General features: G+C 41.8%; 1 protein-coding gene across 6 annotated transcripts in view; it reads right to left on the reverse strand.

Moving 5' to 3' along the window:
* Positions 1–3,972: 3,972 nt before the first annotated feature.
* Positions 3,973–20,658, reverse strand: part of LOC139759045 (uncharacterized) — a 70,276-nt gene continuing 53,590 nt past the window's right edge. For all 6 annotated transcript variants that reach the window (XM_071680950.1, XM_071680951.1, XM_071680952.1 and 3 more), the window contains 2 exons: positions 5,417–5,501; positions 3,973–5,099 (listed from right to left, as the gene is read on the reverse strand). In XM_071680950.1, coding sequence (XP_071537051.1) covers positions 4,834–5,099; positions 5,417–5,501 — 351 coding nt within the window. In that variant the 3' untranslated portion in view covers positions 3,973–4,833. The remainder of the gene's footprint in view (positions 5,100–5,416; positions 5,502–20,658) is intronic.

Below are 20,658 nucleotides of genomic sequence, written 5' to 3' on the forward strand. Positions count from 1 at the left end.
GTATACATATACAGACATATACATGTACAGACATATACATATCCATATATACACATGTACATAATTCATACTGTCTGCCCTTATTCATTCCCATTGGCACCCCGCCACAAATGAAGTAACAACCCCCTCCCCCCGCATGTGTGCAAGGTAGCGCTAGGAAAAGACAACAAAGGCCACATTCGTTCACACTCAGTCTCTACCTGTCATGTATAATGCACCGAAACCACAGCTCCCTTTTCACATCCAGGCGCCACAGAGCTTTCCATGGTTTACCCCAGACGCTTCACATACATGTCGACCCCAGTATACCACATCGTTCCAATTCACTTGCACGCCTTTCACCCTCCTGCATCTTCAGGCCCCGATCACTCAAAATCTTATTCACTCCATCTTTCCACCTCCAATTTGGTCTCCCACTTCTCCTCATTCCCTCGACCTCTGACACATATATCCTCTTTGTCAATCTTTCCTCACTCATTCTCTCCATGTGACCTAACCATTTCAAAACACCCTCTTCTGCTCACTCAACCACATTCTTTTCATTACCAGAGGTCTCTGTTACCCTTTCATTACTTACTCGATCAAACCACCTCACACCACATATTGTCCTCAAACATCACATTTCCAGCACATCCACCCTCCTCCGCACAACTCTATCTATAGCCTACGCCTCGCAACCATACAACATTGTTGGAACCACTATTCCTTCTAAATATACTCATTTTTGCTTTCCAAGATAACGTTCTCGACTTCCACACACTCTTCAACGCTCCCAGAATTTTCGCCCCCTCCCCCACCCATGATTCACTTCCGCTTCCATGGTTCCATCCGCTGCCAAATCCACTCCCACATATCTAAAACACTTCACTTCCTCCAGTTTTTCTCCATTCAAACTTACCTCCCAATTGACTTGTCCCTCAACCCTACTGTACCTAATAACCTTGCTCTTATTCACATTTACTCTCAGCTTTCTTCTTTCACACACTTTACCAAACTAAGTCACCAGCTTCTGCAGTTTCTCACCAGTGCTGTATCATTAGTGAACAACTGACTCACTTCCCAAGCTCTCTCATCCACAACAGACTGCATACTTGCCCCTCTTTCCAAAACTCTTGCATTCACCTCCCTAACAACCTCATCCATAAACAAATTAAACATCCATGGAGACATCACACACCCCTGCCGCAAACCTACATTCACTAAGAACCAATCACTTTCTTCTCTTCCTACACATACACATGCCTTACATCCTTGATAAAAACTTTGCACTGCTTCTAACAACTTGCCTCCCACACCATATATTCTTACTACCTTACACAGAGCATCTCTATCAACTCTATCATATGCCTTCTCCAGATCCATAAATGCTACATACAAATCCATTTGCTTTTCAAAGAATTTCTCACATACATTCTTCAAAGGAAACACCTGATCCACACATCCTATACCACTTCTGAAACCACACTGCTCTTCACCAATCTGATGCTCTGTACATGCCTTCACCCTCTCAATCTATACCCTCCCATATAATTTACCAGGAATACTCAACAAACTTATACCTCTGTAATTTGAGCACTCACTTTTATCCCCTTTGCCTTTGTACAATGGCACTATGCAAGCATTCTGCCAATCCTCAGGCACCTTACCATTAGTCATACATACATTAAATAACCTTACCAACCACTCAACAATACAGTCACCCACATTTTTTAATAAATTCCACTGCAATACCATCAAACCCACTGCCTTGCTGGCTTTCATCTTCCGCAAAGCTTTTACTACCTCATCTCTGTTTGCCAAATCATTCTCCCTAACCCTCTCACTTTGCACACCACCTCGACCAAAACACCCTATATCTGCCACTCTATCATCAAACACATTCAACAAACCTTCAAAATACTCACTCCATCTCCTTCTCACCTCACCACTACTTGTTATCACCTCCCAATTAGCCCCCTTCACTGATGTTCTCATTTGTTCCTCTGCCTTACCCACTTTATTTACCTCCTTCCAAAACATCTTTTCATTCTCCCTATAATTTAATGATACTCTCTCACCCCAACTCTCTCTCATTTGCCCTCTTTTTCACCTCTTGCACCTTTCTCTTGGCCTCCTGCCTCTTTCTTTTATACATCTCCCACTCATTTGCATTATTTCCCTGCAAAAATCGTCCAAATGCCTCTCTCTTCTCTTTCACTAATAATCTTACTTCTTCATCCCACCATTCACTACCCTTTCTAATCTGCCCACCTCCCACGCTTCTCGTGCCACAAGCATCTTTTGCGCAAGCCATCACTGCTTCCATAAATACATCCCATTCCTCCCCCACTCCCCTTACATCCTTTGTTCTCACCTTTTTCTATTCTGTACTCAGTCCCTCCTGGTACTTCCTCACACAAGTCTCCTTCCCAAGCTCACTTACTCTCACCACTCTCTTCACCCCAACATTCTCTCTTCTTTTCTGAAAACCTCTACAAATCTTCACCTTCGCCTCCACAAGATAATGATCAGACATCCCTCCAGTTGCACCTCTCAGCACATTAACATCCAAAAGTCTCTCTTGCGCGTCCCTATCAATTAACACGAAATCTAATAACTCTCTATGGCCACCTCTCATACTTACATATGTATACTTATGTATATATCTCTTTTTAGACCAGGTGTTCCCAATCACCAGTCCTTTTTCAGCACATAAATCTACAAGCTCTTCACCATTTCCATTTACAACATTGAACACCCCATGTACACCAATTATTCCCTCAGCTGCCAAAAAAGATACCCAGCTATAATAGCATCATAATTCTTTATTCAGCTCATTTGTCGGGAGGTAAATGTTAAAGTCTTCTTTACTATTATTATTATTATTTTGCTTTGTCGCTGTCCCCCGCGTTTGCAAGGTAGCGCAGGGAAACAGACGAAAGAATGGCCCAACCCACCCACACACATATGTATATACATACACATTCACACATGCAAATATACATACCTATACATCTCAATGTACACATATATATACACACACAGACATATACATATATACACATGTACATAATTCATACTGTCTGCCTTTATTTATTCCCATCGCCACCTCACCACACATGGAATAACAACCCCCTCCCCCCTCATGTGTGTGAGGTAGCGCTAGGAAAAGATAACAAAGGCCCCATTCGTTCACACTCAGTCTCTAGCTGTCATGTAATAATGCACCGAAATCACAGCTCCCTTTCCACATCCAGGCCCCACAGAACTTTCCATGGTTTGCCCCGGACGCTTCACATGCCCTGGTTCAATCCATTGACAGCACGTCGACCCCGGTATACCATATCGTTCCAATTCACTCTATTCCTTGCACGCCTTTCACCCTCCTGCATGTTCAGGGTATTTTTTTTTTCCAAGGGAGGGAGCAGAGAGGGGGGCCGGGTGAGGATGTTTCCTCAGAGGCCCGGTCCTCTGTTCTTGATGCTACCTCGCTGACGCGAAAGATGGCGAGTAGTATGAAAGAAAGAAAAAAGATGATTCATGGTGAGGTGCCTGAGGATTGGCGGAATGCTTGTATAGTGCCACTGTACAAAGGCAAAGGGGATAAAAGTGAGTGCTCACATTACAGAGGTATAAGTTTGTTGAGTAATCCTGGTAAATTATATGGGAGGGTATTGATTGAGAGGGTGAAGGCATGTACAGAGCATCAGATTGGGGAAGAGCAGTGTGGTTTCAGAAGTGGTAGAGGATGTGTGGATCTGGTGTTTGCTTTGAAGAATGTATGTGAGAAATACTTAGAAAAGTATATGGATTTGTATGTAGCATTTATGGATCTTCTTTACTATCAACACAGTAACCTCATTAAGTGTGTACATGTAGGTACTTTCCTTAATGCAAGCTGTAAATGACCTCAGCTGGTGATATGGTAGATAATTCTAGGTAATCAATTAATCTTTCATCAAAAATCTCTGAAGGAAATAAAAGCTCTTTATAAATAATAAATAATCAATGAAGTTTTACTTTCATACATAAATAATTTGGTATCTTCTCTGTCGGAGACAGGTCTGCACTTAACATAAAATGGTTTCTTTCAAAATGTTATCAAAAACATTTAAAAAGTTCACATGGCTTTAAGTTCTCTAAATTCAAGTTTACAGATAGTGGCCTGTTCCCTAACTTTTCCAAATACAGTTAATGTCCCAGAGATAGGGTGAGTAATACTGTGGCTGACCTAAATCTATTAAGAGAAATTTCAACACAAAATTATGACTCCAAAATATTAATCTTTTTGCAAGATTTCAATGTACATGAAAGTTGTTACAAAAATGTAAACATCTTTCGTATACATTTCTAAGGCCATTGCATATCAGTACTCATAATGAAAGAGCAAATTGCATTCATGTCTTTTTAAACCTCTTATAGGTAAATCTTAAAATATTTCAAAATTATCAACAGTAATAAAATAAACTTATGGGCCTTTAGAAATATATATTGGGGACAAAGTGGATGATATACCAGATAATCATCAATTTTTACTATCCCTCATGCATAAAGAGTTGAAATGATCAACAGTGGTGGCTGTCAGTAATGACCTGTGTCACAAATCAAATAAGCTGATTGTTTGTAGTGACCTGTGACACAGACCAAAATGAACAAGTTATTAGGACCCATGGCAAAGATCACAACCATCTGACCAACAGCTGAAAAATTAGTTGTTAGCTGTAACCTGATACAGAGATTCTTTAAATAAGAATTTGAAACTATGACCATAGTTGTATAATAATGCATGTTCTGTGTCAAGTACCACCAAGCGACAAAGGCCATGCAGCTGTGAAGTTGTAAATATGAAAACAGCTATCTCTCTTTGCAGAAAGTTATACTTGTACTCCCATCACTTATAACAGGCTGTCTTCCCTCCATGCATATAATACTTGCTACCTCAGATCCAATTTTACATACATATACAGGTGTGTTTCCCTGACTCTGGAGGACAATATCTATCGCTGAGCGTAGTTTAAGCTCAATTCCTCCAGTGACATCACAGCTCAGTATATCTGTTGAAATCTTCTGAGTGATTTTTCCATTTTCATCAACTGTGATATTTGGTATCAGTTTGGCATCTGGAAGGTGGAATGCAAAACATTATAAAGTAGTAACAGATAAGACTGTCAATTCAAAAGATATAATCTCTCAATGATTCATGATTTCTGATGGGTGAATAGGATATTCCCACAATCTACAGTAGAGGGATATACAAAAGGTTCTTCAGCAAGGGCACAACCAAAATTAAGATCAGAACAGGCCTTGAAATGCAATAAACTGGCCATCTTAATTCATTTACTCAATTCAATTTAAGAGATTTGATATATGTGTGTGTAAAACTTGAGGAAAACAAAAAGATGATCTTTCACCTGATGATTTGGTCATCTTTATTCACCTGGTAATTGTGGTGGTTTGTCATAAACCCCATCTACATCAGTCAAGAAGACGACTCTCTTCACTTGAAGTTCCTCACAAAGTGTCTAAAATGCATTTATGGCAATTTGTGTTAATTCATAGCAACAAAGGTTTTGTCTCTATCATAAATAAGTTCATAGAAAAATCAGTTCTGTACCATAGTATAGAACAAACTGTAGATATAACAACTTGGGAGGACCTTTAGGTACCATGTAGGTATCACTCAACAAACTAGGAAACCAAATTACTCATTAGGAAGTTAATAACCACATAAACAAATAAAATCATGAGCCAGAACCTAGTAAAATCTTGTCAAGGTGATGGTTTATATATATGAAGAGGATGAGGGAATGAAGATCAACTATGAGGATTTGTGCCTTAGAAGCAGAGGAAGAAAAGTAGAAGTAGAAAACAGGAAAGAGATGAAAGGATGAAGTGGAGGCTTTCGGGGATCAGGGCCTGAACATTTCATTCAGGAGGGTGAAAAATGCACATGGGATAGAATGAAGTGGACTGATGTGGTAGACAGGGGAGCTGAACTTGTATGTGTTCATTCTCTGTAAAATGCATTTGTGAAAGAATCCTTTTCTCTATGTTAATATCATGAAATGAAAACCTGTTCTGATTCTTAAATCTTTTTCATACTTGACTGCCATTTCCCACGTTAGTGAGGTAGCACCATGAAACAATTAAGAATGACACATCGGCTCACATACACACATATACTTCTTTACGGTGAAAAGAAGGTTCTTCATATACATATATACACATTTTTCTTTTTTTTTTTTTTGTCGCTGTCTCCCGCGTTTGTAAGGTAGCGCAAGGAAACAGATGAAAGAAATGGCCCAACTCACCCCCATACACATGTATATACATACGTCCACACACGCAAATATACATACCTACACAGCTTTCCATGGTTTACCCCAGACGCTTCACATGCCCTGTTTTAATCCACTGACAGCACGTCAACCCCAGTATACCACATCGATCCAATTCACTCTATTCTTTGCCCTCCTTTCACCCTCCTGCATGTTCAGGCCCCAATCACACAAAATCTTTTTCATTCCATCTTTCCACCTCCAATTTGGTCTCCCACTTCTCCTCGTTCCCTCCACCTCCGACACATATATCCTCTTGGTCAATCTTTCCTCACTCATTCTCTCCATGTGCCCAAACCATTTCAAAACATCCTCTTCTGCTCTCTCAACCACGCTCTTTTTATTTCCACACATCTCTCTTACCCTTAAGTTACTTACTCAATCAAACCATCTCACACCATACATTGTCCTCAAACATCTCATTTCCAGCACATCCATCCTCCTGCGCACAACTCTATCCATAGCCCATGCCTCGCAACCATACAACATTGTTGGAACCACTATTCCTTCAAACATACCCATTTTTGCTTTCCGAGATAATGTTCTCGACTTCCACACATTCTTCAAGGCTCCCATGATTTTCGCCCCCTCCCCCACCCTATGATCCACTTCCGCTTCCATGGTTCCATCCGCTGCCAGATACACTCCCAGATATCCAAAACACTTTACTCCCTCCAGCTTTTCTCCATTCAAACTTACCTCCCAATTGACTTGATCCTCAACCCTACCGTACCTAATAACCTTGCTCTTATTCACATTTACTCTTAACTTTCTTCTTTCACACACTTTACCAAACTCAGTCACCAGCTTCTGCAGTTTCTCACATGAATCAGCCACCAGCGCTGTATCATCAGCGAACAACAACTGACTCACTTCCCAAGCTCTCTCATCCACAACAGACTTCATACTTGCCCCTTTTTCCAAAACTCTTGCATTCACCACCCTAACAACCCCATCCATAAACAAATTAAACAACCATGGAGACATCACACACCCCTGCCGCAAACCTATTTTCACTGAGAACCAATCACTTTCCTCTCTTCCTACATGTACACATGCCTTACATCCTCGATAAAAACTTTTCAATGCTTCTAACAACTTGCCTCCCACACCATATATTCTTAATACCTTCCACAGAGCATCTCTATCCACTCTATCATATGCCTTCTCGAGATCCATAAATGCTACATACAAATCCATTTGCTTTTCTAAGTATTTCTCACATACATTCCTCAAAGCAAACACCTGATCCACACATCCTCTACCACTTCTGAAACCACACTGCTCTTCCCCAATCTGATGCTCTGTACATGCCTTCACCCTCTCAATCAATACCCTCCCATATAATTTACCAGGAATACTCAACAAACTTATACCTCTGTAATTTGAGCACTCACTCTTATCCCCTTTGCCTTTGTACAATGGCACTATGCACGCATTCCGCCAATCCTCAGGCACCTCACCATGAGTCATACATACATTAAATAACCTTACCAACCAGTCAATAATAGTCACCCCCTTTTTTAATAAATTCCAATGCAATACCATCCAAACCTGCTGCCTTGCCGGCTTTCATCTTCCGCAAAGCTTTTACTACCTCTTCTCTGTTTACCAAATCATTCTCCCTAACCCTCTCACTTTGCACACCACCTCGACCAAAACACCCTATATCTGCCACTCTATCATCAAACACATTCAACAAACCTTCAAAATACTCACTCCATCTCCTTCTCACATCACCACTACTTGTTATCACCTCACCATTTGAGCCCTTCACTGAAGTTCCCATTTGCTCCCTTGTTTTAAGCACTTTATTTACCTCCTTCCAGAACAGCTTTTTATTCTCCCTAAAATTTAATGATACTCTCTCACCCCAACTCTCATTTGCCCTCTTTTTCACCTCTTGCACCTTTCTCTTGACCTCCTGTCTCTTTCTTTTATACATCTCCCACTCAATTGCATTTTTTCCCTGCAAAAATCGTCCTTATGCCTCTCTCGTCTCTTTCGCTAATACTCTTACTTCTTCATCCCACCACTCACTACCCTTTCTAATCAACCCACCTCCCACTCTCCTCATGCCACAAGCATCTTTTGCGCAATCCATCACTGATTCCCTAAATACATCACAATCCTCCCCCACTCCCCTTACTTCCATTGTTCTCACCTTTTTCCATTCTGTACTCAGTCTCTCCTGGTACTTCCTCACACAAGTCTCCTTCCCAAGCTCACTTACTCTCACCATCCTCTTCACCCCAACATTCACTCTTCTTTTCTGAAAACCCATACAAATCTTCACCTTAGCCTCCACAAGATAATGATCAGATATCCCTCCAGTTGCACCTCTCAGCACATTAACATCCAAAAGTCTCTCTTTCGCGCGCCTGTCAATTAACACGTAATCCAATAACGCTCTCTGGCCATCTCTCCTACTTACATACGTATCCTTATGTATATCTCGCTTTTTAAACCAGGTATTCCCAATCACCAGTCCTTTTTCAGCACATAAATCTACAAGCTCTTCACCATTTCCATTTACAACACTGAACACCACATGTATACCAATTATTCCCTCAACTGCCACATTACTCACCTTTGCATTCAAATCACCCATCACTATAACCCGGTCTCGTGCATCAAAACCACTAACACACTCATTCAGCTGCTCCCAAAACACTTGCCTCTCATGATCTTTCTTCTCATGCCCAGGTGCATATGCACCAACTCTCTCCATCAACTTTCAGTTTTACCCATATTAATCGAGAATCTACTTTCTTACATTCTATCACATACTCCCACAACTCCTGTTTCAGGAGTAGTGCTACTCCTTCCCTTGCTCTTGTCCTCTCACTAACCCCTGACTTTACTCCCAAGACATTCCCAAACCACTCTTCCCCTTTACCCTTGAGCTTCGTTTCACTCAGAGCCAAAACATCCAGGTTCCTTTCCTCAAACATACTACCTATCTCTCCTTTTTTCACATCTTGGTTACATCCACACACATTTAGACACCCCAGTCTAAGCCTTCAAGGAGGATGAGCACTCCCCGCGTGACTCCTTCTTCTGTTTCCCATTTTAGAAAGTTAAAAAAAAAAAAAAATACAAGGAGAGGAGGATTTCTGGCCCCTCACTCCCGTCCCCTCTAGTCGCCTTCTACGACACGCGAGGAATGCGTGGGAAGTATTCTTTCACCCCTATCCCCAGGGATAATTTTTTTTTTTTTTTTTTTTGCTTTGTCGCTGTCTCCCGCGTTTGCGAGGTAGCGCAAGGAAACAGACAAAAGAAATGGCCCAACCCACCTCCAAACACATGTATATACATACGTCCACACACGCAAATATACATACCTACACAGCTTTCCATGGTTTACCCCAGACGCTTCACATGCCCTTCATTCAATCCACTGACAGCACGTCAACCCCGGTATACCACATCGCTCCAATTCACTCTATTCCTTGCCCTCCTTTCACCCTCCTGCATGTTCAGGCCCCGAATCACACAAAATCTTTTCACTCCATCTTTCCACCTCCAATTTGGTCTCCCTCTTCTCCTCGTTCCCTCCACCTCCGACACATATATCCTCTTGGTCAATCTTTCCTCACTCATTCTCTCCATGTGCCCAAACCATTTCAAAACACCTCTTCTGCTCTCTCAACCACGCTCTTTTTATTTCCACACATCTCTCTTACCCTTACGTTACTTACTCGATCAAACCACCTCACACCACACATTGTCCTCAAACATCTCATTTCCAGCACATCCATCCTCCTGCGCACAACTCTATCCATAGCCCACGCCTCGCAACCATACAACATTGTTGGAACCACTATTCCTTCAAACATACCCATTTTTGCTTTCCGAGATAATGTTCTCGACTTCCACACATTCTTCAAGGCTCCCAGATTTTCGCCCCCTCCCCCACCCTATGATCCACTTCCGCTTCCATGGTTCCATCCGCTGCCAGATACACTCCCAGATATCCTAAAACACTTTACTTCCTCCAGTTTTTCTCCATTCAAACTTACCTCCCAATTGACTTGACCCTCAACCCTACCTGTACCTAATAACCTTGCTCTTATTCACATTTACTCTTAACTTTCTTCTTTCACACACTTTACCAAACTCAGTCACCAGCTTCTGCAGTTTCTCACATGAATCAGCCACCAGCGCTGTATCATCAGCGAACAACAACTGACTCACTTCCCAAGCTCTCTCATCCACAACAGACTTCATACTTGCCCCTTTTTCCAAAACTCTTGCATTCACCTCCCTAACAACCCCATCCATAAACAAATTAAACAACCATGGAGACATCACACACCCTGCCGCAAACCTACATTCACTGAGAACCAATCACTTTCCTCTCTTCCTACAGTACACATGCCTTACATCCTCGATAAAAACTTTTCAATGCTTCTAACAACTTGCCTCCCACACCATATATTCTTAATACCTTCCACAGAGCATCTCTATCCACTCTATCATATGCCTTCTCCAGATCCATAAATGCTACATACAAATCCATTTGCTTTTCTAAGTATTTCTCACATACATTCTTCAAAGCAAACACCTGATCCACACATCCTCTACCACTTCTGAAACCACACTGCTCTTCCCCAATCTGATGCTCTGTACATGCCTTCACCCTCTCAATCAATACCCTCCCATATAATTTACCAGGAATACTCAACAAACTTATACCTCTGTAATTTGAGCACTCACTCTTATCCCCTTTGCCTTTGTACAATGGCACTATGCACGCATTCCGCCAATCCTCAGGCACCTCACCATGAGTCATACATACATTAAATAACCTTACCAACCAGTCAATAATAGTCACCCCCTTTTTTAATAAATTCCACTGCAATACCATCCAAACCTGCTGCCTTGCCGGCTTTCATCTTCCGCAAAGCTTTTACTACCTCTTCTCTGTTTACCAAATCATTTTCCCTAACCCTCTCACTTTGCACACCACCTCGACCAAAACACCCTATATCTGCCACTCTATCATCAAACACATTCAACAAACCTTCAAAATACTCACTCCATCTCCTTCTCACATCACCACTACTTGTTATCACCTCACCATTTGAGCCCTTCACTGAAGTTCCCATTTGCTCCCTTGTCTTACGCACTTTATTTACCTCCTTCCAGAACATCTTTTTATTCTCCCTAAAATTTAATGATACTCTCTCACCCCAACTCTCATTTGCCCTCTTTTTCACCTCTTGCACCTTTCTCTTGACCTCCTGTCTCTTTCTTTTATACATCTCCCACTCAATTGCATTTTTTCCCTGCAAAAATCGTCCTAATGCCTCTCTCGTCTCTTTCGCTAATACTCTTACTTCTTCATCCCACCACTCACTACCCTTTCTAATCAACCCACCTCCCACTCTCCTCATGCCACAAGCATCTTTTGCGCAATCCATCACTGATTCCCTAAATACATCCCAATCCTCCCCCACTCCCCTTACTTCCATTGTTCTCACCTTTTTCCATTCTGTACTCAGTCTCTCCTGGTACTTCCTCACACAAGTCTCCTTCCCAAGCTCACTTACTCTCACCATCCTCTTCACCCCAACATTCACTCTTCTTTTCTGAAAACCCATACAAATCTTCACCTTAGCCTCCACAAGATAATGATCAGATATCCCTCCAGTTGCACCTCTCAGCACATTAACATCCAAAAGTCTCTCTTTCGCGCGCCTGTCAATTAACACGTAATCCAATAACGCTCTCTGGCCATCTCTCCTACTTACATACGTATCCTTATGTATATCTCGCTTTTTAAACCAGGTATTCCCAATCACCAGTCCTTTTTCAGCACATAAATCTACAAGCTCTTCACCATTTCCATTTACAACACTGAACACCACATGTATACCAATTATTCCCTCAACTGCCACATTACTCACCTTTGCATTCAAATCACCCATCACTATAACCCGGTCTCGTGCATCAAAACCACTAACACACTCATTCAGCTGCTCCCAAAACACTTGCCTCTCATGATCTTTCTTCTCATGCCCAGGTGCATATGCACCAACTCTCTCCATCAACTTTCAGTTTTACCCATATTAATCGAGAATCTACTTTCTTACATTCTATCACATACTCCCACAACTCCTGTTTCAGGAGTAGTGCTACTCCTTCCCTTGCTCTTGTCCTCTCACTAACCCCTGACTTTACTCCCAAGACATTCCCAAACCACTCTTCCCCTTTACCCTTGAGCTTCGTTTCACTCAGAGCCAAAACATCCAGGTTCCTTTCCTCAAACATACTACCTATCTCTCCTTTTTTCACATCTTGGTTACATCCACACACATTTAGACACCCCAGTCTAAGCCTTCGAGGAGGATGAGCACTCCCCGCGTGACTCCTTCTTCTGTTTCCCATTTTAGAAAGTTAAAAAAAAAAAAAATACAAGGAGAGGAGGATTTCTGGCCCCTCACTCCCGTCCCCTCTAGTCGCCTTCTACGACACGCGAGGAATGCGAGGGAAGTATTCTTTCACCCCTATCCCCAGGGATAATTTTTTTTTTTTTTTTTTTTGCTTTGTCGCTGTCTCCCGCGTTTGCGAGGTAGCGCAAGGAAACAGACAAAAGAAATGGCCCAACCCACCTCCAAACACATGTATATACATACGTCCACACACGCAAATATACATACCTACACAGCTTTCCATGGTTTACCCCAGACGCTTCACATGCCTTCATTCAATCCACTGACAGCACGTCAACCCCGGTATACCACATCGCTCCAATTCACTCTATTCCTTGCCCTCCTTTCACCCTCCTGCATGTTCAGGCCCCGATCACACAAAATCTTTTTCACTCCATCTTTCCACCTCCAATTTGGTCTCCCTCTTCTCCTCGTTCCCTCCACCTCCGACACATATATTCTCTTGGTCAATCTTTCCTCACTCATTCTCTCCATGTGCCCGAACCATTTCAAAACACCCTCTTCTGCTCTCTCAACCACGCTCTTTTTATTTCCACACATCTCTCTTACCCTTACGTTACTTACTCGATCAAACCACCTCACACCACACATTGTCCTCAAACATCTCATTTCCAGCACATCCATCCTCCTGTGCACCACTCTATCCATAGCCCACGCCTCGCAACCATACAACATTGTTGGAACCACTATTCCTTCAAACATACCCATTTTTGCTTTCCGAGATAATGTTCTCGACTTCCACACATTCTTCAAGGCTCCCAGAATTTTCGCCCCCTCCCCCACCCTACGATCCACTTCCACTTCCATGGTTCCATCCACTGCCACAGATATCTAAAACACTTCACTTCCTCCAGTTTTTCTCCATTCAAACTCACCTCCCAATTGACTTGACCCTCAACCCTACTGTACCTAATAACCTTGCTCTTATTCACATTTACTCTTAACTTTCTTCTTTCACACACTTTACCAAACTCAGTCACCAGCTTCTGCAGTTTCTCACATGAATCAGCCACCAGCGCTGTATCATCAGCGAACAACAACTGACTCACTTCCCAAGCTCTCTCATCCCGAACAGACTTCATACTTGCCCCTCTTTCCAAAACTCTAGCATTCACCTCCCTAACAACCCCATCCATAAACAAATTAAACAACCATGGAGACATCACACACCCCTGCCGCAAACCTACATTCACTGAGAACCAATCACTTTCCTCTCTTCCTACACGTACACATGCCTTACATCCTCGATAAAAACTTTTCACTGCTTCTAACAACTTGCCTCCCACACCATATATTCTTAATACCTTCCACAGAGCATCTCTATCAACTCTATCATATGCCTTCTCCAGATCCATAAATGCTACATACAAATCCATTTGCTTTTCTAAGTATTTCTCACATACATTCTTCAAAGCAAACACCTGATCCACACATCCTCTACCACTTCTGAAACCACACTGCTCTTCCCCAATCTGATGCTCTGTACATGCCTTCACCCTCTCAATCAATACCCTCCCATATAATTTACCAGGAATAAGAGTAAATGTGAATAAGAGCAAGGTTAATAGGTACAGTAGGGTTGAGGGTCAAGTCAATTGGGAGGTGAGTTTGAATGGAGAAAAACTGGAGGAAGTGAAGTGTTTTAGATATCTCGGAGTGGATCTGTCAGCGGATGGAACCATGGAAGCGGAAGTGGATCATAGGGTGGGGGAGGGGGCGAAAATTTTGGGAGCCTTGAAAAATGTGTGGAAGTCGAGAACATTATCCCGGAAAGCAAAAATGGGTATGTTTGAAGGAATAGTAGTTCCAACAATGTTGTATGGTTGCGAGGCGTGGGCTATGGATAGAGTTGTGCGCAGGAGGATGGATGTGCTGGAAATGAGATGTTTGAGGACAATGTGTGGTGTGAGGTGGTTTCATCGAGTAAGTAACGTAAGGGTAAGAGAGATGTGTGGAAATAAAAAGAGCGTGGTTGAGAGAGCAGAAGAGGGTGTTTTGAAATGGTTTGGGCACATGGAGAGAATGAGTGAGGAAAGATTGACCAAGAGGATATATGTGTCGGAGGTGGAGGGAACGAGGAGAAGAGGGAGACCAAATTGGAGGTGGAAAGATGGAGTGAAAAGGATTTTGTGTGATCGGGGCCTGAACATGCAGGAGGGTGAAAGGAGGGCAAGGAATAGAGTGAATTGGAGCGATGTGGTATACAGGGGTTGACGTGCTGTCAGTGGACTGAGTCGGGGCATGTGAAGCATCCGGGGTAAACCAAGGAAAGCTGTGTAGATATGTATATTTGCGTGTGTGGACGTGTGTATGTACATGTGTATGGGGGGGGTTGGGCCATTTCTTTCGTCTGTTTCCTTGCGCTACCTCGCAAACGCGGGAGACAGCGACAAAGTACAAAAAAAAAAAAAAAAAAAAAATATATATATATATATATATATATATATATATATATATATATATATTTTTTTTTTTTTTTATACTATTTGCCATTTCCCGCGTTAGCGAGGTAGCGTTAAGAACAGAGAACTGGGCCTTAGAGGGAATATCCTCACCTGACCCCCTTCTCTGTTCCTTCTTTTAGAAAATTAAAAAAAACAAGAAAGGGGAGGATTTCCAGCCACCCGCTCCCTCCCCTTTTAGTCGCCTTCTACGACACGCAGGGAATACGTGGGAAGTATTCTTTCTCCCCTATCCCCAGGGATAATATATATATATATATATATATATATATATATATATATATATATATTTTTTTTTTTTTATACTTTGTCGCTGTCTCCCGTGTTTGCGAGGTAGCGCAAGGAAACAGACGAAAGAAATGGCCCAACCCCCCCATACACATGTACATACACACGTCCACACACGCAAATATACATATCTACACAGCTTTCCTTGGTTTACCCCGGACGCTTCACATGCCCCGACTCAGTCCACTGACAGCACGTCAACCCCTGTATACCACATCGCTCCAATTCACTCTATTCCTTGCCCTCCTTTCACCCTCCTGCATGTTCAGGCCCCGATCACACAAAATCTTTTTCACTCCATCTTTCCACCTCCAATTTGGTCTCCCTCTTCTCCTCGTTCCCTCCACCTCCGACACATATATCCTCTTGGTCAATCTTTCCTCACTCATTCTCTCCATGTGCCCAAACCATTTCAAAACACCCTCTTCTGCTCTCTCAACCACGCTCTTTTTATTTCCACACATCTCTCTTACCCTTACGTTACTTACTCGATCAAACCACCTCACACCACACATTTTCCTCAAACATCTCATTTCCAGCACATCCATCCTCCTGCGCACAACTCTATCCATAGCCCACGCCTCGCAACCATACAACATTGTTGGAACCACATACCCATTTTTACTTTCCGAGATAATGTTCTCGACTTCCACACATTCTTCAAGGCCCCCAGAATTTTCGCCCCCTCCCCCACCCTATGATCCACTTCCACTTCCATGGTTCCATCCGCTGCCAGATCCACTCCCAGATATCTAAAACACTTCACTTCCTCCAGTTTTTCTCCATTCAAACTCACCTCCCAATTGACTTGACCCTCAACCCTACTGTACCTAATAACCTTGCTCTTATTCACATTTACTCTTAACTTTCTTCTTCCACACACTTTACCAAACTCAGTCACCAGCTTCTGCAGTTTCTCACATGAATCAGCCACCAGCGCTGTATCATCAGCGAACAACAACTGACTCACTTCCCAAGCTCTCTCATCCCCAACAGACTTCATACTTGCCCCTCTTTCCAAAACTCTTGCATTCACCTCCCTAACAACCCCATCCATAAACAAATTAAACAACCATGGAGACATCACACACCCCTGCCGCAAACCTACATTCACTGAGAACCAATCACTTTCCTCTCTTCCTACACGTACACATGCCTTACATCCTCGATAAAAACTTTTCACTGCTTCTAACAACTTCCCTCCCACACCATATATTCTTAATACCTTCCACAGAGCATCTCTATCAACTCTATCATATGCCTTCTCCAGATCCATAAATGCTACATACAAATCCATTTGCTTTTCTAAGTATTTCTCACATACATTCTTCAAAGCAAACACCTGATCCACACATCCTCTACCATTTCTGAAACCACACTGCTCTTTCCCAATCTGATGCTCTGTACATGCCTTCACCCTCTGAATCAATACCCTCCCATATAATTTACCAGGAATACTCAACAAACTTATACCTCTGTAATTTGAGCACTCACTCTTATCCCCTTTGCCTTTGTACAATGGCACTATGCACACATTCTGCCAATCCTCAGGCACCTCACCATGAGTCATACATACATTAAATAACCTTACCAACCAGTCAACAATACAGTCACCCCCTTTTTTAATAAATTCCACTGCAATACCATCCAAACCTGCTGCCTTGCCGGCTTTCATCTTCCGCAAAGCTTTCACTACCTCTTCTCTGTTTACCAAATCATTTTCCCTAACCCTCTCACTCTGCACACCACCTCGACCAAAACACCCTATATATATATATATATATATATATATATATATATATATATATATATGTGATCCTCGCTGTGGTTACAAGAATGTTCTTCCGCCCACCAGTGATGCTACTACGTTTGTGAATCAAGAACCATTGCAACACAAACCTCGCCAGGTGGTAGAGTGTCCCGCAGTGTATCGAGACAGACTTCCCCAGAACTTTTTTAAAGGGGAAGTAAATGTTTATAGTTGTGTTACTGGAGTGATAGTTTTCATACATGGTGCTCTGACAAGAAAAATGTAGCTTAGACATTGAAGCTTATTCTCTTTTTTTTTGTTTTCAAAGTGATAGAGATGGAAAGCAAAAAGGTGTTTTTCATAAATGTACTGGAAAAGTTGAGGTCCAGATAAATTTTTGGTCTGTCAAGGCTTTATTATGGCGGATGACCAACTACCTACCCTCATGTATCCAAGATATGGTTGTACTTTGTGTAATGAAGAAAATTGAGAAACATCATAAGCCAATATTCCTGTTTCATGATAAGAGAAGTGGACCAGGCAGTATGATACAGTGGTTAAATTGATGAGAACTACTATTGACGTTTGTGTAAATAAATCATACATTTCCCTTTTCCATAGCCAGAGGTTGAACCATTATGTGACATTCATTTTTTCATTTCATTTCAAGCTAGAAGTTTCAGTTTTCTAAATTATTTCTTACATTTTTCATATGTATATATATGTATATGTGTGTGTGTGTGTGTGTGTGTATATGTGAGTATGTATGTGTATGTATATATATATATATATATATATACACATGTATATATTAATACTTGCTTGCCATCATCCTTTCCCAATGTCACTCTGCCCTACAGAAAACACCACAAATGCATGTAAAAAAAAGAAAAAAATAACATAAACATTTTCCTCTTTTCCCCATCTGATCGCCACATTCACTCACATCCATTCATGAGCTGTCATGTGTAATGCACAAAAAACACTGCTTGCTATCCACATCCAAGCCCCACAGACCTTTCCATGGTTTACCCTAGACATTTCACATGCCTTAGTTCAGTCCAATGACAGCACTGTGACCATAGTATACCACATCATTCCAATTCACTCTATTCCATGCATACCCTCCACCTTTGTGCATGTTCAGACCCTAATCACTCAAATTTTTTTTCACTCCATCCTCCCATCTCTAATTTGGTCTGCCTATTCTCCTTGTTCCCTTCATTCCTTAGTGTTCCCTCCACTCCTGATACATATATCTTCTTTTGTTAACCTATCCTCGTTCATTCTCTCCATACGTCCAAACCATTTCAACACACCCTCTTGTTCTCTTTCAGCCACACTCTTTTTATTACCACACATCTCACTTACCCTATCATATCTTTATCAAACCACCTCATGCCACATGTTGTTCTCAAACATTTGATATCCAACATATCCATCCTCCTCTGCACAGCCCTATCTCAAATACATGTAATGTTGTTAGCACTACTATTCCTTCAAAAGTACCTGTTTCTGCCCTTCCAGATAATGATCTCTCTTTCCACACATTCTTCAGCACTCCCAGAAACCCCCCCCATGATTCACTTTCGCTTCCATAGTTCCATTCGCTGCCATGTCCACACCCAGATATCTAAAACGCTTCACTTTCTCCAATTTTTCTCCATTCAAACTCAAATACCTACTCATGTCCCTGAATCCTGTTGTACCTAATTGTGCAAAAATTGTAGGAGTGTAGGTGCGTGTTGGTGAATTAATGTAATGGATAGATGGTTGGGTAGCAGGCTTGCACAAGTGTAGGAGAGACCCGTTCAAGCCCATCTATTTGCAGAGTGTATGTCTCTTTGTCAGAGAGAAATGTACCTAATAAACTTGCCTAAATTCACATTCACTCTCAACTTTCTCCTTTCACACAGTCTTCCAAATCAGTCACCAACTTCAGCAGCTTCTCATTCAAATCAGCCATCAATAAACAACAACTGACTCACTTCCCATGCCTTCTCATCCCCCATAGTCTGCATACTCACGCCTCTCTCTAAGACTCTTACATTTACCTCCCTAACCACACCATCCATAAATAAATCAAACAACCATGGTGACATCAAACACCTCTGCAGCAGACCAACCTTCACTTGGAACCATTCACTCTTCTCTCTTCCTTCACGTACACATGCCTTACAATCTTGATAAAACTCACTGCTTCTAGCAGATTACCTCCCACACCATATATTCTTATGACCTACCATAAAGCATCTCTATCAAACCTGTCATATGCCTTCTTCAGATCTACAAATGCCACAGACAAATCCATCTGTTTTACTAAATATTTCTCACACATTCTTTAAAACAAACACCTGATCCACATCCTCTACCACTTCTGAAGCCACACTGCTTCTCCCTAATCTGATGCTCTGTAAATCTTTCACCCTCTCAATCAATACCCTCCCATACAAATTACCAGATACAAGTACACCAACAATATTCCAGCAATCTTGGTTCCAGGACCTTGCTGAATTAACCATTTTGCCGGACCAACCGTGGTCACGTAATAATAATTCATCAACACACCTCTAACCCACTAATCATACATCTCCCATATGTCTAAAGTATACCATGGACTGCTAGAAATTTGAATTAAACAAATAATAAATGTTTGAACACCCTAAGATGGTAAGTCTGTCCTTAGATTGTTTGAATCCTGTGGATCTTCTTCGTCTTCTGTTGTTAGTGTTTTCCTAGGCATGCATCACCAGAATAATGCAGTTTCATCTGCATTATACACCTGCTCAGAACAGGTGCTTGTCAGCTACAAGTTTCACAAATTTGTCCACATACTCAGCAGCTCCTTCATGGTTTGCAGACCACTTTTCTCTGCACACTTTATTCATGGAAATTCAATGACGCTTCTTGAATCTTTGAAGCCATCCTTCACTAGAGTCACACTCATGTTGTAATTCAAGTTCTTTATGGAACAACTTAGCCTGGTCCATTATCATGCTAACTGACAAGTCCACTCCATCACTCTGACGCTGTCAAAACCATTCCACCATCACTCGATTGTGCTCAGTACTCTTACCGTCTTTCATAGTTTTTCTAATCATCATTTGCTTCTTGGAATCGCTGTCTGCTTAGAATTTCAATTTCTTCTCCCATTGCTTCTTTATATTATAAACAGTTGATGAACCAATACTGTAGACGTCACACAGCTTACGCACCGAAATACCACAGTCCATTTTTTTCAACAGTTCTACTTTATCTTGGATCAATATGGACTGGTGTTTACGTTCAACACCACAACTGACACTCTCATATGTCTTAGAAGCCATAGCTAGGGTTAAATTTAAGGAAAATAAGCTAAGAATCTCACAGAATTACAGTATCAC

Source organism: Panulirus ornatus, chromosome 32, assembly GCF_036320965.1.
Source record: "Panulirus ornatus isolate Po-2019 chromosome 32, ASM3632096v1, whole genome shotgun sequence".
Classification (NCBI taxonomy): domain Eukaryota; kingdom Metazoa; phylum Arthropoda; class Malacostraca; order Decapoda; family Palinuridae; genus Panulirus; species Panulirus ornatus.